General features: G+C 38.1%; 3 protein-coding genes across 5 annotated transcripts in view; 1 reads left to right on the forward strand and 2 right to left on the reverse strand.

The window, feature by feature from the left end:
• The window catches only part of LOC310736326 (integrin alpha-6-like), a gene marked incomplete at its 5' end in the record, with an annotated part of 36,781 nt that overhangs the window by 5,191 nt on the left and 8,481 nt on the right, over positions 1-23,109 (reverse strand). The window contains 9 exons of one of the 2 annotated variants that reach the window (XM_083559769.1): positions 18,007-18,163; positions 19,339-19,464; positions 19,554-19,652; positions 19,815-19,922; positions 20,710-20,817; positions 20,898-21,077; positions 21,626-21,716; positions 21,893-21,967; positions 22,954-23,033. The exons of the other annotated variant lie outside the window; for it this stretch is intronic. Of the exons in view, the coding sequence (XP_083415895.1) occupies positions 18,110-18,163; positions 19,339-19,464; positions 19,554-19,652; positions 19,815-19,922; positions 20,710-20,817; positions 20,898-21,077; positions 21,626-21,716; positions 21,893-21,967; positions 22,954-23,033 (921 nt within the window). The 3' untranslated portion in view covers positions 18,007-18,109. Of the gene's footprint in view, positions 1-18,006; positions 18,164-19,338; positions 19,465-19,553; positions 19,653-19,814; positions 19,923-20,709; positions 20,818-20,897; positions 21,078-21,625; positions 21,717-21,892; positions 21,968-22,953; positions 23,034-23,109 lie in introns of those variants that run through there. 2 annotated transcript variants of the gene reach the window in all.
• On the reverse strand, positions 2-8,206 carry LOC310736327 (integrin alpha-6-like). Of its 2 annotated transcripts, XM_083559771.1 has the most exons (15): positions 7,880-8,205; positions 4,627-4,754; positions 4,453-4,541; positions 3,903-4,128; positions 3,531-3,641; positions 2,922-3,138; positions 2,471-2,676; positions 2,288-2,379; positions 2,080-2,207; positions 1,880-1,969; positions 1,723-1,787; positions 1,350-1,537; positions 1,096-1,242; positions 891-1,006; positions 2-209 (listed from the first exon to the last, which is right to left on the reverse strand). In XM_083559771.1, exons 1-15 carry the CDS (start codon positions 8,059-8,061, stop codon positions 17-19), a joined length of 2,178 nt encoding a protein of 725 aa, XP_083415897.1. In that variant the 5' UTR covers positions 8,062-8,205; the 3' UTR covers positions 2-16. The 2 variants fall into 2 exon arrangements, with proteins under 2 accessions (XP_083415897.1, XP_083415898.1); XM_083559772.1 differs by lacking the exon at positions 3,531-3,641 and having other exon boundaries at positions 7,880-8,206.
• Positions 12,422-18,002, forward strand: chrnb3b (cholinergic receptor nicotinic beta 3 subunit b). The gene is made up of 6 exons (XM_083559773.1): positions 12,422-12,557; positions 14,015-14,166; positions 15,330-15,374; positions 15,571-15,680; positions 15,968-16,844; positions 17,706-18,002. The coding sequence occupies exons 1-6, from the start codon at positions 12,470-12,472 to the stop codon at positions 17,853-17,855; spliced, it is 1,422 nt and encodes a 473-aa protein (XP_083415899.1). The 5' UTR covers positions 12,422-12,469; the 3' UTR covers positions 17,856-18,002.

Here is a 23,109-nt window from a genome sequence, read left to right on the forward strand (position 1 = left end):
GCTCATACTTATAACATCATGTGTTTCTGTAGTGTTTTATTCTGAGACTTGCACTATCTTGTTTGAGGATGACCGACGATAAAGGAAGAGATTCTGAAAAGTTCGCAACCAGTTGAGCGAGATGAGCTTCATCTCCATCCTGATTGGTTACAGTGATCTCCAGTGCCGTGGTCCCAGCACCAGCAGAGATCACTGCCACTCCATCCTCCCTTTAATATACACAACAACATGGAGATAAAACACAGGAAAGGTGATGCATGATGATGAGGCGTCTCTATGAAAAAGTTTTTTGTGTGAATTGTGGCAAATTTAAACTAGAAATGCTAAATACAGGTTAACATCTCTGCAAAAAGAATAATATAATACCTACAGTATAATATACAGAGCCTCCAGTGTCACTTTGGAGACGTCATAACATGGTTTCACATACGTCTTTTAGAAATAATTAAAAAGGCACATAAAACACCTATTTCATGGTAATGATTTGTTCTAATTGTGTATTTGCTACAAATCTATAAAATGTTGAATATATTGTTTCAGGCAGAAGCCAGGTTTTATCTTAAATGATACAACCAAGGGTTGCTTTATCAGATAGAGCTCCAAGTATTAGCATTTTAGCTAGGAAGACCTTTTTACTACGTAAAGAACCTTTAAGGAATGTTTTTATTAAATTTTTCATTAAAACATTTAAATAATGGAAGAAGAAATGTATATCTGCTTGAAATCTTCTGCTACAAATCAAACTTTTGCTGAATTATACCCATAGTTTAAATCTGTTAAGTGGTTTCAACATTAAATTAAATATAATTCTGGGCAATTTGTCCAGTTCTGGTAACTTCATCCACCTGTTAATTGAAAAATACATACATCCAGTAGTGTAGTGAGGTTACCTAGCTAGTGGTGAACACAAGTCCAGATCTTGGTGTTTGTTGCAGAAGGTGTACTGCAGCTGCAGGTTACTCTGACAGATATTATCCCTTCCACACTCAGGATTCAAAAACATGAACTGCAATGTGAGAAAAGATTCATGCTTGAAGGTTCTTCTTAAATCATAACAAAAAAAACCAAAATTCTGTTTTATTATCTAACACACACTTTGGCTGTGCTTTTCCGAGGCTGGAGATCATTGAGCACTGGCTCGAGAGCAGGTAAAGAGCTTTGTAACGTCTGAAGAGGACTGCTTTGAAGTAGAGACACTGACATGCTGACGGTGATTTCTGTAAGCTTGTCCTCGGTGTCAGCCTGAAGGAACAGGAAATTACATATCCCATTACAAAAAATGTGAATTATATACTGTGTAGAAAACAGAGTAAAAACATGGTGAAGGTGAGGTGAAGAAGGTTTAGTACCCGGAGCTGAAGGTGGTTTCGCACACATTGTTTTTGGCCATGTGTCTGGAGAGAAATGTTTCCTAAGTGTTCGTTGAAAATGAATCGGAACTGATGATCATTCTGATCCCACCGTTCATAGAAAATGAGGCGAGACTGTTGGCCATTCTGAACCCTCTGATCATCAGCGTTCAGCTTGTACAGAATCTCTAGCAGACGACAAAAGATGAAATGATACGTTTTAAAAACTATTCAAGGAGAATTGACATAATGGATTACATTACAAATATTTCATTACTCTTCCATTTACTCTTCCATGGGGCTTCATCTGTTCTACATTAAGCTAAACATTTATTTTTAGATTTAAAACATAATCGAACATTATTTTACTCACTCAGACTGGGGTTATACGTCCCTGGATAGGTTGTGTAGGAGAAGCAGGTTTTAGCAGTTATGAAGCTAAAGGATTAACATGCAGCCATTCAATGAAACAAAACAAATTCCAAAATCCAAAATGAGACTTTTAAGAATGTTATGGGGGTTTTTCTCACCAGTGACCTTTCTGACAATCTTCTTTAAGGAAGTTCATTGCACCGGGTGTTAAAGTCAAGGATTTCTCGATACTAATTACTGGTTTTGACCTTAAACAAAAAGAATTCATTTTTAAATATACTGTACAATGTACATCTGTACCTGTAGACCAGGCCAAAGAATTAGCAAGGAATAGGATGCATGTGAAAGAACATGTTACCTGTAGACATGGACGGTGTCAGAAAGTGAGCCAACAGCCACGTCTGGATAGCCGTTCCCATCAATATCCATGTTTCCAGTCAAGGAATAGCCAAACAACTTGATTTGATGGGTTGTTCCCTGTAATACCTACATAAGCAGACCGTCACAGATAAATATCAAAGGTAAAATTTGTGGCACACTTAATCAGCCGAGGAGTTTTCACTTACTTGGTTTTCTTTTTGCAAGTGTCCAGTTTTGCCGAGATAAATGTACACTGCACCATTACCGTCATTATCATAAGGTGCTCCAACTGCTAAATCTGTCAAAAAACATAATCAGAGTAATTACATTGAGTTAAACACAAATATTTGTGACACTTCTGCACTTTGTCTGGTAAAAAAAATTCGAACCGTTGTATCCATCTTGATTGATGTCCCCAATATTTGCCACCGCTAGTCCAAACATGGAGCCTTTATTGCCAATAAGAACGTCTGGCTGTAATCTGTCCCAGTCTCGGCCGTCTCGGCGGTTTATGTAGACGTAAACAGCGCCTCCTGTTTCTTCGTCCATGTCTATCGAGGTGTACTGAGGAGCACCAACCACAATATCGTCCCATCTGATAAACCAACCAGCAGAAAGGTGTTTAGTGTATCGTATAATTACAAACCAACAAACCATTCCCAAATATCTCAATATCTATTAATATTGTTGGCAATGCTTAGAATTAAGGTCTAAGAATTATATTATTTTCAAAACATAACATTAGCAATTGCATTGCTATAAAAAAAATTTACTTTTATTATCACTAAAATACATTAGAGACAAGTAGGTTATATTAAGCCCAGATTCTTGACTTCTTACCCATCTGCGTTGAGGTCCATTACAGCCAGTGAGTAGCCGAAAGACGACGCCAGACCTTGGCCTTGGAGAATGTGAGCTAAACGCAGATTCCTCTGATCCCGTACAGAAACAGGCTTTAAGAGAAGAACTTCTCCACTGAGATTAGAGCGTGGTGCTCCTGCTACTATCACCAGCTCCCCTTTCTGTAACACATTTGTTCCTGTGTCCAGAGAAAAACCTGGAAAAGTGCAAGAGATGAAATACCAATTCAGCATTTTTAAGATTTATATCTTCAAAAGTTAAATACAGAAAAAAGTCAGTGCCAAATAGTTTTTGTTTTTGTATTTTTTATTAAGCATATAGCAATAAAACATATACATTTATATGAATTAGGGGCAGATATAAAATACTGTATGTGGAAGCTTTTTTCTACCATTGAAAGTATTTCATAAAAAAAAAAAAAAAAAAAAAAAAACTCCAAGCACTAAAAAATGACCAGGAAAATATTCGACATGATTACAGTAACACTATTATTGAAGTTGACCCCAACAACATGCATAGAATTATAAGGAAATCTATGTAGGAAAAACAAATTTATTAAAGAACAAATGAAAGCAACAAACTTCCCACCTAAAAAGCTGCTGATGGTCAGAGGAATGTAATTCTCATCAAACACGTTGTAGTTTTCAGTTTCATAAAAATCCAGGAAAACGTTTTCAATGGGCTCCATGCGGACAATGCCTTCAAAATATGGGGACATAAAATGGTAAAATTGGTGTTAAAATAGTTCCAAAATGAATGTGAAATTAGGGAAATAATAATAATAATCTATCTATCTATCTATCTATCTATCTATCTATCTATCTATCTATCTATCTATCTATCTATCTATCTATCTATCTATCTATCTATCTATCTATCTATCTATCTATCCATCCATCCATCCATCCATCCATCCATCCATCCATCCATCCATCCATCCAGTTCTTATGTGTGGTGTACCTTTCCAGTCGTATGCACCAGGCCCCGAGAACACGATGTAGTCCTTGTCTTTGGTGAAAGCTGCAGAGACGCCCTGCTGGCAGTAACCAAAATCTTCCTTAGAACTGCCTCGATTGCTGCAGAACGTTTTTGTTTCTTCTACAATTAGGCTTTCTTCCAAGATGAAGCATCTGCCCAGTATAAGCTGATTGTCATGTATCCACTGCTGGTAGCGGTGAGCACAAACCTAAGTGGATAAATTCCACCAAAAATTTATCAGGACTCAATATTAAGATGATGGATTTTCTGTATTAATTAGTATTGTATGTATTGTCTACTGTGTCCTTAAATAGATTTTTAGTTATACACAAACACAGTATTTAACAGATCCAATCTCTATTTACTCAAACCTATTGAACTGTATATAATAGGAATACAATATGATTAAAACATTAATTTTTTACATGTTCATACCTGTTACTTTTAACATCTCTGTAATCCATATTTTTTTATTTAATCTCTGCTATAAATTGAAAACAGTGTAATTATTACTGTGTTTGGATTAACTCACCACCACTTTTCCTCCTGGACCCTGGCTTTTCACATTCACACCCATCCACTGGTTTTCCCGATGGTCTAATCCCTGTCCTGGTTTTGAATCTGTCAATAAGTTGCAAATGATAAGAAGGATTCATATAATCAGAATATTCGTCCATCATAAGTATTTACAGAGAATAACACCAACCTTTAGTGTCTACAGGGATCCGTTCACAGTCGTCACTCTGCGTCGTGAATTTACAGCGAAACAGACCTCCGGTTATGTTGGCTTTCTGACTGGGTAAAGCTTTCGCATGTGGAGCACCAACCAGCAAGCTGAGGTCAGAAATTATTTTCAACAGTCACATCAACATCCTAACGATCTATAAAGTTACTGAGCAACTCATGAACTTTGATACAGAACTGTAATTATTATCAACAGTCTACTACAATGGACCACAAGTTGCATTCACAGTTCGGCATTTAAGCATTTATCACTGAATAATAATGGAATTGCAATGAATAGACATTCGCTGTTGAGACTAAGGATGGGTTCCCTTTTGAGTCTGGTTCCTCTCAAGGTTTCCTCCTTTATGCAACTTTATAACCGCTTTCGAGTTGATTGTTCTTTGATGATCATCATGCATAAGTAGCTGAATGGTTTTATTTCAGGGGTTGAGCTCGTCTAAGGTCTTTACAGTTCTGGTAAAGCATGTGGTGAGAATAGCACCAGTTACATTGTTAGTCTCCACGTACAGTAGATACCACCTCATATTTCCGTAAAGCTGCTTTGAGACGATGTCCATCGTTAAAATGGCTATACAAATAAAAACAACAAACTGTTTGCGTTGTAAATTCCTTTCACAAATGTACTGTTTAGTCTGCAGGTATGGTATCATGAGAAATTTTTCCCCCTTAGTGTGATTTCACAGGCAGGTGCAGAAACAACAATCACACTCCAAACAAATCATGGGGAAGTGGTAACTCAGTGATTAAGACTATGTGTTACTGATAGGAAGGTTGGGGGTTCAAGCCTGGTATTGCTAAACTGCCGGTCTTGGGGCCCTTGTTCAAGGCCCTTAACCCTCTGTGCTCCAGGGGCCTTATATAATGGCTGACCCTGCTCTCTGACCCCAGCTTCCTAACATTGCTGGGCTACACAAAGAAAGAATTTCACTGTGCTGTAAAGTACATGTGACAAGAATAAATCATCTTTCTTTTTAAGACCATTTAAGCACCATGGTCTTTGTCTTTTTCTGACAGTCTTTGCAGACATAGGTTAGCGTTAGTGCTATGCATTTTGGATATTTGTAGTGATAAAGGAAAACAGCTGTATATGACACACAATTGTTTTGAATTTGTTGAAAGAGTTTTACAATAATTTGATTTAATGCAGTGTCAAACCAAACCAAACTACATTGTAAATTGTGCCAAAAGTGTATAATTTGGTTTGGAAGCAGCTGCGCCTGCAGACATGTCATAAAGAATACAACATGTCAGTGTCAGTCTGAACGTTGACAGATAAACAGTCTAGCAGACAATGATCATTTTCCATGTGCCTCAGGCACACTTTGAGGTCCTGCATGCCCTTGCATGCCCTTATTCTGTCAGTAAATTCAGCTTAAAAAGATTATACATGTGGTCAAGACACTGTTACATTACCAGATCTACATCTTGTCAAAAAACTGGAGTTAAAGAGAAGAATAAGGAACTCAAAGGAATTACACCAAACCGTAAGATTTGTATGTCCTATTTAAACATATTATTTGACATTTCATCCCCATTTGCTGTTATAATATCCTTCACTCTTCTGGGAAGATGTTCCACTAGATTTTGTGGAGATGTTGAGATTCTTTCAGTCAACAGGATGTTAGTAAAGTTAGGTACTGATGTAGGTGAGGTGAGGAGACCATGGGTGCAGTCAGCCTTCACATTCATCCTATAGGGTGTTCAATAGGGTTGAGATCAGAGCTCTATAACAGGATCAACAGGAACAATCTTCCACTCCAACCCATGTAAAGCATAACTTCATGGAGCTGGATTTTATTCACAGGGGCATTGTCATGCTGGAACAGGCATGGGTCTTCTTTTTCAAGTGATAGGAAAATTTCATGATACCAAATGCTTTCAAAGACGTTGTATACAACTGTGTACTTCCAATTGTACTTCCATGTAGTGTTTTATTATCATTTACAGTGCATTCATTAGTAATTGGGTGGCAATGTGATACTTGTTAGTGTCTGCACTGTAGAACATACACGGTGATATGAATTCATTCAAGAAAATATAGCAGAAAAATGTTTCACTGACTGATACACTACTCTTCTGACTGATCATATATAACCTGTGATGAGTGATATTTCTATAGCACTGGGTGCAGTCTCTTCCAGGATGAGCCTGGCTCTTTATACAGGGCACAAAGGCTCACAGAATGATTTGATGCCAAAGGAAAATTATTATAATCTATTGGCTTCACTTTCACCAGATTGTAAGAAACATGTTGGAGTGACTTATTATACAACGTTTTCCTTCACCATGGCAACACCAACTCAGGAAAAATCCTTTCGATGAAAAATGAAAAAGCACTGACTCTGTTCTGGTGGTTTGCCGTCACTATTGTACTTTTTGTTGTTTTTTGCACATTTTTTTTAGAAATGATCTATTGCATAATCTCTTAACTTTTGTAATGGACATATCCTCCAGCAGTGATCACCAAATTGTTCCTATATTTGTTGCTTTGAAACAAGATTTTACGGCAGGATTATTATAACAAATGCGGAAAAGATTTTTTCAGCCAGTTAATGATAAGCAATGAAAGCCTTAACAAATAATTTTATACGTACAGTATACAGATCGATTAATTTATTTTCACAAATTCAGCACAGTGACATGATTTATTTACAAGTTTCAGCCTATTAGGAAGCTGGGAATGTTGTTTATATTCTGTGGAAGTTATGGACGAGTTATATAGAACTGAAAAATTAGTTTTCCTAAAATGATCAATTTATCAGGAAATAATCTGAAAACATCTGGTGTGTTACAGATTTCTCACTGATATGATAGTAAGAATGGTTAGTCAAATCATTCAGTAAAATATAATGCACATATCAGGAGTTTTGTTTCTGTGTCAAATACGGAACCTGATAATATTTTGTATAAACACTGTTATCTTGACACACAATATTGATAACATAGAAACTATTTAAATACTATTAGGATTAATGTCTGCTTCATTGGTGCTTAATAGTTTTGCAGTTCGCTGAACATACTATACAGTACAGTATGCACTCAATTGGCCGTTTATTAGTTATAGTGATCTATTAGCTGCTAAAAACTGATTCACTGAATCTTTAGCCTGTGAAGAAACTTCTGTGGATTCAGAAAAATGTACATTTTACATTCACGTCTAACCAACATGGTGTTTATTATTGATTCCCCTGTAAATATGTTAATAAACTCACAATTGCTGATCAGTAGGTTTCAGTTGATGGTGCATTGTGAGGGAAAATCCAAACAGACTCCCAGGTTCCCCACTTTTCCTCAAAATGTTGGTATTATCCAGGTTAAAAGCTGATGCATGCTGTAGATTCAGGCTGCTGAAGAGCCACATGGTCATGATCAGTGCTAGTCTTTGTTCCTCCATGGTGCTCCTCTGGTGTTTTCTGAAATTCCCTGTAGCTCAGAACATGTTGGCTGTTACAGATGACATACCTGCCGAATAGCAGGAGAGGAGCGGTGTGGTGGGGTGGGGTGGGGTGAGGTGAGGTGTGTCAACACTTTGCAGTTCTCATACTAATGTACTGGGTGTGTACAGGCAATAAACATTTGTAATCTAAAGATAAAGTGAGTTAATGTTTAGCCGCAAAGATGAAATGAAACAGCAATTTGTGCATTTTGATCATGTTTTGTTTTTTTAATCAGGATTATGATCATTAACGGATACAATAGATGAAGTGAATCATTACTTTAAAAGTTTAGCGAATTGCTAACATCCCTGAAATTAAAAGGTGGTGAAAAACGTGTTCTTTTATATAAATACACACCAACTAGCCATCAAATGATTATACTATAACATTATGAGCGGTGAAGTGAAGAAAACTGGTGATCTCTTCCTCATGGCACCTGTTGGTGGGTGGATTTACTGTATTTGGTAGTCAGCAAATAAAACATTTTTCCTCCAAGTTGATGTTAGAAGCAGGAAAAATGGAAGAGGATAAGGATTTGAGCCGTTTAACAAATTGTGACATCTAGACGACTGGTTCAAAACATCTCCAAAACTGCAGCTCTTGTGGGATGTTCCTGGTCTGCAGTGGTCTATCAAAAGTGCTCCAAGGAAGAAACAACGGTGAACCGGCGACACGGTTGTGATTCGTGATTAAACAGTTGATGGCCAATAGTATGCTGTACCTCATACTTTCTGATACTGGTTTATTTAGATACTGGTCTAAAAATAGCATCAGTCAGGAGAATTAGAAAAGCAAAAAAGTGCTATGTTGTGTACTTCTGGACCAAATAGTTTTTTTTAGACATAAATTATGACTATTATGACCCCACAGAAGGCAACGTCTCGCCCCCGGGCTCCACGCAGGGCGACGTCTCGCCCCCGGGCTCCACGCAGGGCGAAGGATCGCATCCAGGCTCCACGCAGGGCGAAGGATCGCATCCAAGCTCCACGCAGGGCGAAGGATCGCATCCAAGCTCCACAGAGGGCGATGTCTCACCCCAAGGTCCTCTTCAGGACGACGGATCGCCCCCAGGTCCTCTTCGGGACGATGGATCGCCCCCAGGTCCTCTTCAGGACAACGGATCGCCCCCAGGTCCTCTCAGGACGACAGATCGCCCCCAGGTCCTCTTCAGGACGACGTCGGTCCTCCAGGTCCCTCTTTAGGACGACGTCGGTCCTCCAGGTCTCTCTGACGGCGACGGCGGTCCTCCAGGTCCCTCAGAGGGTGGTACGACGTTCCTGGTCTCCGCCCGGGACGTCCTCCACTCCCCGGTCATTGTCATGGTTGGCGTCCAGTTCCGGTTCCCCGCCATGGAGGGCGCTCCGGCTCCAATCCCCGCCAAGGGCTTTACTCAGCCTCCCGTCAGCACCGAGGGCGTGGCTCCGTTCTGGATCCTCCTGCAAGGTGTTGTTCCATTCCGGCTCTCCGCAGAGGATGCTCACCAGGCCTCCGTTGCTCCCAGGCGTCTAAGGAGGCCTTCCTCGGAGTGCCCTGGCCCGCCTGGCATAGGTGGGTTTTGGGGCGTCAGGTGTCGCCCCTGGAGGGGGGGTACTGTCAGGGATTCACCCTGCCACGCCCCCCCTCTGTAGCTGTCAGGGATTCACCCTGCCACGCCCCCCTCTGTAGCTGTCAGGGATTCACCCTGCCACGCCCCCCCTCGATAGCAGTCACGCTGCTTCCCAAGATTACCGACAGCTGTGGCTCATGAAAGATCAGACTACATAAACTCACGTTCTTGAGTCACAGGCTGTCGGTCGTTGTATTGTCATGCAGGTAAATCGCGTGGCTGCTCAAACGCCGGGATTCACCGCTGGCTATTTCTCCGAACTCCATTTCCTTATTGAAGTACTCATTGCCGAAAGCTTTACTTGCATTGGGATTAGGCGTTTGACATTCGCGCTCATAGTGGATACTTCGTTACGAGCGGATGTCTGTGTTTGCTTTTGTTTTCATCGGTTTATGAGTGTTTTGTTTTTTGCACCTCAATAAAGAACATGATTGGACTTTATCTGCTTCCGCGTCTGCAGCCTGACACCACCCTTTAGCTATTTAGTGCTTTCCATTTGTTTTGTGTTTCCATTTTTGAGGAGCAAAAATCGATTCTATTCAAGTTGATTATTATAGCGCATTTTCACAATAGCAGGCTATCCAGTCAGTTAGAGTTGTAGAACCAGGTGCACCCGAGCGACTCATAAATCTGCTCAACATCTGAGATCATTTTAGATTTAACACCAACCCCATCCATTCCAGAGCCTTTAAATGTTCAATGATGAAACACGCATATGAAGAACAACAACAGTGTGAGAGAAATACTTAGGAAAAGTTTCTAAAAATGTCCCAGTTGTTCCAGAATAAGCTCCAGCTTCCAGATCACCACCCTGACCAGGATAAAGCTTCTTGAGAAAGTGAGTGATTGAATATTAAAACTTACTCCTGTGGATCTCGTTGACACTTTGAGGAAAACATGTATAATTGAAGGAACTGGCTGGATGAATATTTAAAGGTTTTATCTGCTTTCTTTTTGTGCACGTGCTTATAGAAACATGAGATGTAGATAGATGTTTTGAGAAGTAGGCCTTGTTCTGAGTCAGTGTATTATACAGGATGACTGATTAAAGCTGTAATTATCAGGGGGGAAAGAGGGATGTTTAATCGACAGCAATTTTCTGTTTGTTTCATCTAAATTACCCTCAGCAACACATCCATAACAGAAAGCAATAAAAAGAGAGTGTGTGTGTGTCTGTGTGTCTGTGTGTGTGTGTGTGTGTGCGTGTGTGTGTGTGTGTGTGTGTGTGTGTGTGTGTGTGTGCGCATGCGTGTGCGTGTGTGTTTGTGTCTAAATCTACAGTAAAATTTCCTATATGTAAATTAAATGTGAATGGTGTTGCGCAGATTTGGCCACAGCTGCTTTTAAATAGAGCAGAAAATCACACACACACACACACACACACACACACACACACACACACACACACACACACACACGCACGCACGCTCAGGCTTGTGTGCATGTGGAATTTGTTTCATCCCCAGAGAGATTGTGGAGACTAATTGTCTTTGTATGGTGAATGCACACATATGGTCTTTGCATGCATAAACACACACACACTCACACACACACACACACACACACACACACACACACACACACACACACACACACACTATAAATTCAGAGCAAAAAGACAAACTTTTTTTTGATGCCACATTGAAATAGAATATTTGTTTTATTTAAAACAGTGTCGCTGCACTAAAAATCAACAAATAGATTTCTGGATGCAGAAAGTCCAATCAATCGAAATATAAGATTTGTTCAAATGATCCACCAATGTTCCAGTTTATTTTCAACTCTTTATAATTGTTTTTAATAACTTTTTTACTTATGATTAGATTTAGTTTTATGCCATGCATATATAAATACTTTGAGGCAACAACCCATAGAGGTCCAAGAGAAAACATTAGGTAGGTATACAAGTAGTGCATTTAGCAAGCAACAGAGTTCTAATAATCTGAATAGATATGCATTATAACTGAGAATTAACCATTTATTACATTTAAATGTATCACAGGTTCTTTTTCTTCATTTTAAATGTTAGAATTATAGTTCATTATTGTATTATAAGATTAAAAATAATCAGAGCGTGAGGTTGAGCAGAAGGAAGAAGAAAACAATGCAAGTTAAAATGATAACAATAACAATGATTTTCATTTTATTTTGTATTTTTTTATGTATAAATAAATGAGCTACACTCTATTTTTTTGTCCAAATTTGTATTTATATTTTATATTGTTTGTTTGTTTGTATGGATGCTTTATTAATAGTTCAATTGCTTTATCAATATTAAATAAATAAATAAACCTTATTCATTATTAATTTATTTGTTTGATTATTTTATACTTTTTAAACAAATTAATAAATAAGCCGTGTTTATTTATTAATTTGTTTATTTGTTTTATACTTTTTAAACAAATGCATTTTTTTCCTATTGTTTATTTTTATTTATCAATTTTTTTTATTTTTTTTATTTTATTATTATAAAAATAATAAAATTCAGTTTTCCAATAAATTCTCCCTGTCTCCCTTTCCCTCTATCTAACTTGCTCTCCCTCTCTCCCTCCCCCTCCCTCTTACCATCTCTCTCTTTCTCTCTCCCTCTCTCTATCGCTCTTTCTCTCTCCTTCTCTCCCTCCCTTCCCTCCCACTTTCCAATACGCTTCGCCTCAGGACTTGTTCTGAACGCAGATCCTCAATCTGCTTGTTTTATTCAGCTGATTTTCTGTGCTCTTCCTCTTCATCACCTTTATATGCAAATATAATTTGTTTGCATGTTTTGTGAGTTTCTGAGGGCTGAAATGAAGTTGGTGGGCTTCTATAGCGCTTTTTTCTCACTCTTTTTGGGCGCCATGATGACAGGTGAGCACTCCATCTCTTCAGAAACTGATTAGTTTATCTTTATAGTTTGATGTGTTTTCAGACGAAATCAGCTTTTATCCTTTAAAATCTATCCTTGGTTATTGCCTTTACCTGTACGTAATAACCTTTTTTTTTTTCAGATATATCAGGTATGTATAATTTAACATTAGTTATCTTCATAGACTTTCAGCATAATGGCTTCTCACTGGTTCACTACTTTCCATTCACTTTTAGAAAAATACTTAAGAATTAAATAATAACTTTATCCTTATATTTGATCTGTATTTTAACCTGAAATATGTGAATTATTGTGGATGTGGAAAGTTTGGAAACATCTAGTTTTTCATGGTTTTTCAGAGACACTGGCATGTTTCTTTTGTTCACAAGCAACAAACTGTTATTAACGGCATAACTTTTTAGCAAACTCGCACCATAGGCAATAACAATTGGTGTAAAATGAAATGAAAATATAAAACTAACATGCTACCATTCCATACTTCCACACATTGCAGTTCCGTCTGGACTGTGGCTAATTGGAACTGATTTCACCATACAACAAGACATTGAGCCAAAGCATACGTTGTTTTTGTTGCATAGAAACAAAAGGAAGATGCATGTGTCTCTCACATGATAACTACATGTTTCCACACTGTTGACATTCAATGTGTATGTAGTGAATGTATTTTGGACCATAATTACTTTTATTTCAGCTTTAAAGATGCACTAATTGTGCCTTACTTGGTAAAGTGTATATATTAAAAGTACCCTTGAGGGTTTAACTCCAGCAAATGTATAATTTTGTACCATTTTTTGAAGGTAAATCTAAAATTCTACCCAAAATCGGTAAAGGAACCTAATTAAAAATAGAAATATATTAATAAAATCACAACTCATTTGCTTCCAGACTTTCTTTATAGCTGGATTTAATTTTAAAATAAACCTGTTTTCTCTCTTAAGACTTTATACATTTATCTCACAACTGACATAACATATACTGACCTTGGCTCAACCTTAATTAATGACAACTTGAAAATATGGAGATATCAATTCAAATATCACAAAATAAGAAATTAAGTAAGCATTAAAGGGTATTGAGATACTTTTCAGTATGTTCACTATGTTCAGTGGAAAGCTGATTGGGATCGAGTCATTGCCTGATCCAGTTGTGCTGATTAAGAGAAAGTGTACAGTTTCCATTTGTCCTTTCTGTTTCACAAAGTCTTCTAGTCTGCATTATAAAGTTCAGTATATAAAATTACCAGTGTGAGTTTTATGATGTTAAAATAGCAGCAGTAGGTCACACTGATATAGATACTGGTGCATTTAATGACCCTTAGTGAGTGTGTCTATTTTGTGTGTGTGTGTGTGTGTATGTGTGTGTGTGTGTGTGTGTGTGTGTGTGTGTGTGTGTGTGTGTGTGTGTGTGTGTGTGTGTGTGTGTGTGTGTGTGTGTGTAGCTGCAGAAAAGTTTGTGTCTTTGGCTGAGATGGAAGACACCCTACTGAGGGACCTTTTTCAGGGCTATCAGAAATGGGTGCGACCTACACAGCATTCCAACAAGACTGTCAAAGTGCGCTTTGGTCTGAAAATATCACAGCTTGTAGATGTTGTAAGAACATGCATACACTCACACACTTTCAGACATGCACACCCCCTGTTTTCTGCTATAAATATTCCTATTTGCATTTTGATTTAAGCTAGAATTGGAAGTGTCCTAACCCATATCTTTTTTATTTTCTCCTTTTTTTTGTTGTTGTTGGATCCCAGTTTTTATGCACACATTTAATCCCAGTAAAATTCTCTGTGGACATCTTTAGCATTCTTTTGTAACAGAAAAAGAAAAGATATACATTTGATAACAGACACTGCTCTTATTGCTGTACTGGAATAGTGTTGCTCTCCATGGTGCTGAAAGCTTAAAATGGCCATACCAGCACTTTTTTGTCCTCCATCTCGTCTTTTTACCTTCATATAGTCTATCTAGTCCATCTCACATTCTCCAACTCTAAGAGCTTTTTCTTGTTCAGGGTCATGTGGTTGTGTAAGTTATTTATTTCCCAGTGCCAACCTTCCAGTCCTAATCTCATTGTTTCTTAATAGCTGTCGATTGACTGAGATAATCATTATATATTTTAGGATGATGCTAATGCTAAATTATTTGAGATATTTTATTTTTAAATAAGAGTGCAACTGCATTTGTTTAATTTATGAAAAGACAAATTGAGTGACAGTTTTAGGCTAAAACACTGGGTTTTCTTGACCTTGGTCTCCAAGCCAGTCACAATGCCTGCTCAGTTTGGTGCTTCTGGTTATTCTTGTATCATGTGTATATGGTTTATATTTAATATAATTTTTATTTATGTAAATCTAGATATTGGCACAATGTTACACCCCTAATAAACATATTTTGTGTTTTTGATCTGGAAATAATTGTTAGTTTTCTACAAAAGCACAATTTCTGTTGACAAAGTTATAACACAGAAATTATTAGCAGTTATTACAGAGGATATGGCAGCCATATATCAATAATTGATAAGTGCAGGACTATTTCTATATGTGTTTTATATATATACATATAAGTATGTGTGTGTGTGTGTGTGTGTGTGTGTGTGTGTGTGTGTGTGTGTGTGTGTGTGTGTGTGTGTGTTTGTGTGTGTGTGTGTGTGTGTGTGTGTGTGTGTGTGTGTGTGTGTGTGTGTGTGTGTGTGTATACACCAGCTGGCTTTGATTTTTCATTTTGCTTAACTTTCATGTTAATTTTTCTATATACAGGATGAGAAGAACCAGCTTATGACAACTAATGTGTGGCTGCGGCAGGTACATTTCTCCGGTTAATATATAGGTCCTAATGAGAATGTATTTGATGAGGAGCAGTATTATGATAATAACTATTATTATTATTATTATTATTATTATTATTATTATTATTATTGATAATAATAATAATAAAACTACAAATGATAAACATAATTAAAATCCTGTCTATTGCGATTTTGTGTAAATGTCCATGTAGGAGTGGGCCGATTATAAACTGCGCTGGAACCCGGAGGATTATGGTGGTATCACTTTCATCCGAGTTCCTTCAGAGAGCATTTGGCTGCCTGACATTGTGCTATATGAGAAGTATGTCTTACCTTGTAACGTCTGCTGAGGCTCACATAAATATAAACTCTTAGATCTCACTCAATCTTATTCTAATTTCACAAAAAAAAATGCTCTTTTTTAAATTATTCTTAAACATGAATTGGACAGTTATGTTGCATCATTTGCACTAATCTCTGAAGTCAAAACCATATTTCAAAAGTATCACTAGACCTTAATAAATATTTATGCACATTATTACTTAGAATGTAATGTCCTTCAATGAAGTCCTATGAATGCTTTTGTATGCTTCTCACATTTTCTTGCAGTGCTGACGGACGTTTTGAGGGCTCGCTCATGACCAAAGCTATTATAAAATATAACGGCGCAGTCACCTGGACCCCTCCAGCCAGCTACAAATCAGCCTGTACTATGGACGTGACATTTTTTCCATTCGATCGCCAGAACTGCACAATGAAATTCGGCTCATGGACTTATGATGGCGATATGGTGGAATTGGTTCTTGTAAACCACCAGGTGGACCGCAGCGACTTCTTCGACAACGGCGAATGGGAAATTCTTAGCGCCACAGGAGCCAAAGGCAGCCGACATGACGACACACTGTCCTACCCCTTCATCACCTACTCCTTCATCCTTAAGCGTCTCCCTCTCTTTTACACACTCTTCCTAATAATCCCCTGTCTCGGTCTATCCTTTCTTACAGTTCTGGTGTTCTATCTTCCATCAGACGAAGGTGAGAAGGTGACTCTGTCCACTTCTGTGCTTGTCTCGCTTACTGTCTTTCTCTTGGTCATCGAGGAGATCATCCCATCTTCATCTAAGGTTATTCCGCTGATTGGCGAGTATCTGCTGTTTATTATGATCTTTGTCACGTTGTCCATCATAGTGACCGTGTTCGTCATCAACGTGCACCACCGGTCCTCGGCCACCTACCATCCCATGGCACCGTGGGTTCGTGTGCTCTTTTTACAGCGCCTGCCTCAGCTGCTGTGCATGCACACTCACACAGAGCGATACCTTTACCCTGAGCTAGAGCCTCATAGTCCTGACTTCAAACCACACATCAGAAAAGCTCCACCAGGCCCTGGGGGAGAAGGTCAGGCTTTGGTCAACATGCTGGAAAAGGCCACTTTCTCCGTTCGATACATCTCTCGCCATATCCGAAAGGAAAACTTCATCAGAGAGGTACAGGAAAGAAGTTCTTGCAGTTCTTTTCTTCACATATAAATGATTGCATTAGCAAAGTTGTAAAGCAGGGAAATGGAGTTTCTCTCATAGGAAATGTTTACTGTGCACTCTTAGAACATGTCTGACCCTGAAGAACATAAAACCAAACAATCCAAGATTCAACTTGAAGTTTTTAACACACACTAATAAATGTAGACTAAAAGGTTCTTTATGAAGCCTTTAAGGAAAACCTTTATTAAGCAAATTTACACTTTTGACAATTGTGATATATATGATGTTAAAATGTGAGAAGGATGATGAGGATAATGAGGATGATGAAGATGTTGAAAAATGGCATTGATGAGAATGACACTGATGATGATGATGATGATGATGATGATGATGATGATGATGATGATGACGGTGATGACGAATAGAATGCTATTGATGATGATGTTCATTATCATAATAATTATGGGGAATTGGTAACTTGGTGTTTATGAAATTGGATTTCCAAAAGGCAAGAGTTCAAATCCCAGCCACACCAAGCTGCCAGTCCTGGACCCCTGAGCAAGACCCTTAACCCCATAACTGCTCAGTTATATGAATGAGATAAATGTAAGTCGCTCTGGATAATGGCCTCTGCCAAATGACATAAAAGTGAATGTAAATAATCTCGATCATGTTAATGATAAAAGTGATGATGGGGATATTGACGTTGCTGCTGATACTGATGATGAAGATCACATTTGTGACAATAATAAATATAATATTGTGGTTACTGATGCAGCTGCTAAAGCTGCTGCTGCTGCTGATGATGATGATGATGATGATGATGATGATGATGATACTAATGACAGTGCCCTTCTGTTGCTCCAGGTGGTGCAGGACTGGAAGTTTGTGGCTCAAGTGTTGGACAGAATATTCCTCTGGGTCTTCCTCATTGTGTCTATATTAGGCACCATCCTCATCTTCACTCCTGCTCTAAAGATGTATTTACTCTCTTCATCTCCTCCTTTAGCTCCATAGAACACACTCAATTGCTCATTACAGGCTAAACAGTTACACCATATACAGTTTATACAGCAACAATGTACTATTAACAATATTATACAGCACACACACACACACACACACACACACACACACACACACACACACACACACACACACACAACTTGAATTAAAACATAATAGAGCACAAAAATATTCGAATATTCACGTTACTTTCTTTTACATTTGACAGAACCACAAATCACATCTATTTTGTAGTATGTTTTTCATTAATAGGGTGAGTTTTTATCTTCAATGCACAGCGAACAGTTCAGGCATCCCAGCTGAGGAACACAAAAACACAATGATGTCAAACGAAAAAAGATCCTTCGTCCAACTCCAAATGCACAAAATAAATACACACTTATGTTCCTTCCCACAAGAATTGTTTGTTTTTTGGCAGAAGCACAAGATAATTGGTTTAATTGGTTTAGAAACACACTTGGTATTTCAAATGCAAACACTATACACACACACACACACACACACACACACACACACATACACATCAGAATTTATTGGTAGCTGTCTTAGTCATGTATTCATGAATTAAATGATACAAATATTATAACATTTAAAATAATAGTATAATATAAAGAGAGTCAAATAAACAGTCAAAAACTGTATAACCTCCTTCAAAACCTGTGTAGGTTCTTTTACAGTCTAGCTGTCTTCTCTGCTGGCCTAAACACTATCAGAACCACTGACCTTCATTTACAACCTAAATTATAATATTTGTTCCATGAAATTGTATTTTCGTAGCGTTTCTCTCGGCTGCACTGCTTCCAGTACGTGTATGTGGATGTTAGATTTTTTTGTCCAATCAGATTTCAGCCTCTATGTGCTGCCATGTCAATCTAATCTGCCCAGAGCCTTCAAAGTCAGTACTGCTGGCCTTTTTACCTTAGTCTCTATTAGCATATATGTTTCTTTAACCAATCAGATTTCATATTCGCCTCACAGGGCAGCTAGCTGGCCCAGAATAGCATCAGCATTTTTCCGTCTTCTGATTGGTTGGTCAGTGGGTAAGTCCTCACTGAAGGCCCAGGTACCAAATGCATGGCCCACCAGTGATTGTCAATATATTGTTAATATATATCATTTTGTTGTACAAGTGTAAAATCTATCAGCTCTTATTGGTCAGTACGTAGAGAATCACGGCAATATTAATAACCGGTCAGGAAGAAAAAGCAGGTGTGAGGTGAAGACCTTTTTGGCCATCACCATAACTACCACGATTACCTACAAGAATTTTTGCTGCTGTTTCACTTCAAAATTGCACGAGAAAAATTAAGTCTGCGGTAAATTGTAAATTGCAAGTGTTATTGAGGAAATATAAATTCATTTTGTTTAATATTGAAAAGGACAAATACGTTTCTAATGGTTGATGGGAAACAGCAAAGACTAAAAAGCGTGATAGTGATGTGTGTATGTGTATTTATATATGAAGTGTTATTACCTTAGACAGGAAGTAGATCAGGAGGCAGAGTAGGAACAGTGCGAGCACCACGCTGAGCAGAATCACCCACCAGGGAACTCGACTGAGAAACGTCGGCTTCTTTTTAGGGAATACTGTAAGTCTCACCTGCAGAAAACACAATCAATCACACACAGTGATTTAATCTAATTGCATAAGCATTATTTATATACATGCCTAACAGTTAAATATTTTACCTGCGTTTGAGATTCTTGCAGCCGGATGTTCTTCTGAGATCCGTCCAGACTGAGAGAAGCATTCAGAACAATATCCAGATAATTCAGAGAGCTGTATTCCTGTTCAACAAACCACATTTACTATTTAAACCCTTAAAATTCAAGATTTCTTATACAAAAGAAATATGTAGCAAAATTCAAAAGCAAAAATAAATAAATACATACATAAATACATGCATGAATGAATGAATGAATGAATGAATGAATGAATGAATGAATCACTTCAACCAAAGTGCTGCTCCACAGTCTGGAGTACAGAATAACTGCAGTTTTGTCTGCTGCCTTTAGGGGGCATCTGAGCTCCACACACTTTAATTCATCATCACATGTCTGCAGAGAGCAGAGAAAAGAGGACAAGGTGAGTCGGCAGTCTTTCTTTAATTGTATGATGGTTTTATTTGTTTTAATTTCTCAACTTAATGATTTGTATATTCTTATTTGTCAAAAGCATTAAAATGCACCAGATATTCTTTTTAGTAGTTTTTAGTTGTTATCTCTTATATTACTGTATATTTTATCCTGGCATATTAAACCAAGATGAACATCCACTACCAGTATTATAGAGAAACGCAGTAGAACAGAGTGCTGTATCACAGACAGGAATCTCATGCAGCGAGAATGAATGTCATCACTAAAGCAAGAAACCCAATGAACACAATTCACCACGTTTCCTTTCACTGTAGCCGCAGCTGCACCGCATACATCATCTCCAGCAGAAGCATCGATATTAACCTCATTAAATGGCCAAATCGCAGTCTAACTGGTTAAAGCAACAGTGTCAAGTAGCATAGATTTGTATCTAACAAGAGCAAATGTTGTTCTTTTCTGCTGTCCTTACAGCAAGACGTGATCTGACGGCTGAAATCTGATTTGTCCGAAACTCTAAAACAGCAGCGCACCTGTAATCTGCTGGCTCTGGGGCAGAAGAACCTGCTGGTTTTGGGGCAAATGTCATATCAGCACTACAGGAAAATTTCAATGCTTTCCTTCTGTTTTTCGTTGCCAAGGATGCTGAGAGTAAACACCCATCAGGCTTTACAGTACAAGCTGTAACTCCTCCACTGTGCTTAATGTAATCGTGTAAAAAAAAAAAAAAAAAAAAAAAGTGTGAGTTTACCAGATATTTGTAATGTCTTTTGCTTCCAAATAAGGACAGGAGTCCATCAGTGCTGAGAGCTGAGACTTTTGCTTCAGTTCCCACTTCCCGTTTTCCTCTGGACATCACCTGCACACAACCAGTAAAGTCATAAACCAAATCACAGGAGGAAACAAACATAATAAATAATGTAAATACAAAATTCTGACCTCCTGAGCGTGGTTGAGAGGGTTGATCTCCAAGGCTGGGCTGCACGGGATGCTCTGGTTGTTGGGCCCGGTGATGTGCAGCAGGTACAGGAGCCACTTGCCTTCTTTATTCTCCTTTGGCCACTGGATGTTGAGGGTTGCAGAGGCGAAGGACTTCAGTGGTCGACCCATGTTACTGATCTGAATTTATAATAAGCAAAAATAGAAAGACTTTTAAATAAAACCAATAACACAAATGTGTTCTTTTAATCCTTCCATTAAATTTTTTGAGGAGCTTGTCTGTTGGATAGGACCACACGGGCCAGCCTTCTGCCGTTTTGGAGATGCTCTGACCCAGACGTCTAGACATCACAATTTGTCAAACTCGTACAAATCCTTACGCTCGCCCATTTTCCTGCTTCTAATATCAACTTTGTGGACAAAATGTTCACTTGCTGCCTAATAAATAAATGTACCTACTAACAGGTGCCATGATGAAGAGATCATCAGCGTTCTTCACTTCATCAGTCATAATGTTATAATCTCATAATGTTTTCCTGATTGGTGTGTATATATATTATTGAGTTGTACTGTATGACCGGTCAGTGTAACTCAACATTCAATAACTCAAATACAATCACCTATAAAGAACATCAACTGATTCTGTGGATTAAAAAGTATTTTGACTCTGATAAATAAACCAGAAATTAATATAAGCATTGAAACAATTCATCTACTGTTGAACATACTGTAAACTCGTACTGCACAGGTTCTCCGATCTCCACATCCGATTTGTTCTTCTTCATCTCCCCATAGTACACTTGAGAAGGTTTGGCCAGTCTGCAGAAACCAAAGAGTAAAGCAGTAAGAGAGGTGAGTAATCCTGCACAGGCATGTTTACACAGGGAGAGTCCAGAGTTCAGTAACACACCAGCATTGCTGTCAGTCACATCACGATTATAAATCAGTATAATTACATGGATTTTAAGTTTTCTGTAATGGAAACTTGTACTTACCCAAACACTTGGAGATACAGCTCGAAGAAAACTTGAGCCTCTGCAACGATTTCTGAAGTATTTTGCACGCTGATCCTGTAGCAGCAAAATAATTCTCACATTTGAGCTTCAGCATGAAATCAGTGGTAAATTAAATTAAGCTTGCATGAGCAGGAATGTTTTGAAAAAGTAGTTCCCAGACCGGGACAGGCTCCTGAGCACATTAGAGCTGAGGGCAATCAAATTTTTAAAAATAGAAAGTAATATCTGTTAAAATGTGCCTGTATATACAGTATGCCTTTACTGCACAATAAGATAATAACCAGTTACAAGAAACAACAAGGAGGTCCCCTGGTGGTCTAGTGGTTAAGATGCAGCGCTCCCACTGCTGCGACCCAGGTTCGATTCCCGGTCAGGGAACCATCCCCAGCCACTCTTAGTGCCGGTCCCAAGCCCGGATAAATTGGGGAGGGTTGCGTTAGGAAGGGCATCCAGCGTAAAACATGTGCCAAATCAAACGTGCGGAGGATCCGCTGTGGCGACCCCTAACGGGAGAAGCCGAAAAGAAAGTTTTTACAAGAAACAACAAGGAAACTCTTTTTGGATTTGGGAGTTTCAAAGGAAATAGCCAATACAGACGATAAGAGCTGAAAAAAAGAAATGTACAAAATGTAAATAACAATAAATTTCTATAGATTCAAATGTGCATGAAATTTTAAGTGTGTAAAACTGAGAGGATTTATACCACCATTAGTGACACACAAAGGGGTGTGTGTATTCATGATTCGAATCGCCAGTTGTAAGTTATAAATCGACTACAGTTACTATTATCGAGTGTCCTTATATGTGCATTCAAATTAAATCCCAGAAAATAGTGTAAATATGTTGTGGATTAAATGAGGTTTAATAAATTTGCAAATAAAATTTCATGGTGCCTACTGAAAGGAAAAAACAGACGTGTATATATATATTATATTATATTATATTATATTATATTATATTATATTATATTATATTATATTATATTATATTATATTATATTATATAGTAATTGACTGAAGTACATAAATATTGCATCTTACGTCTGGAGACTGAGTGTCACGTTGACGTCTGTTACGCTCGGGCTCAGACGATCGGTGTTCAGCAACAGATAAAACGTTACCTAGAACATCAATATCCTATTATTAATAAATAAGCAAAATCAGATTAAGAAAATAAATATATACAGGTCCAGTGCC

Source organism: Silurus aristotelis (genome assembly GCF_946808225.1).
Source record: "Silurus aristotelis genome assembly, chromosome: 14".
Lineage (NCBI taxonomy): Eukaryota > Metazoa > Chordata > Actinopteri > Siluriformes > Siluridae > Silurus > Silurus aristotelis.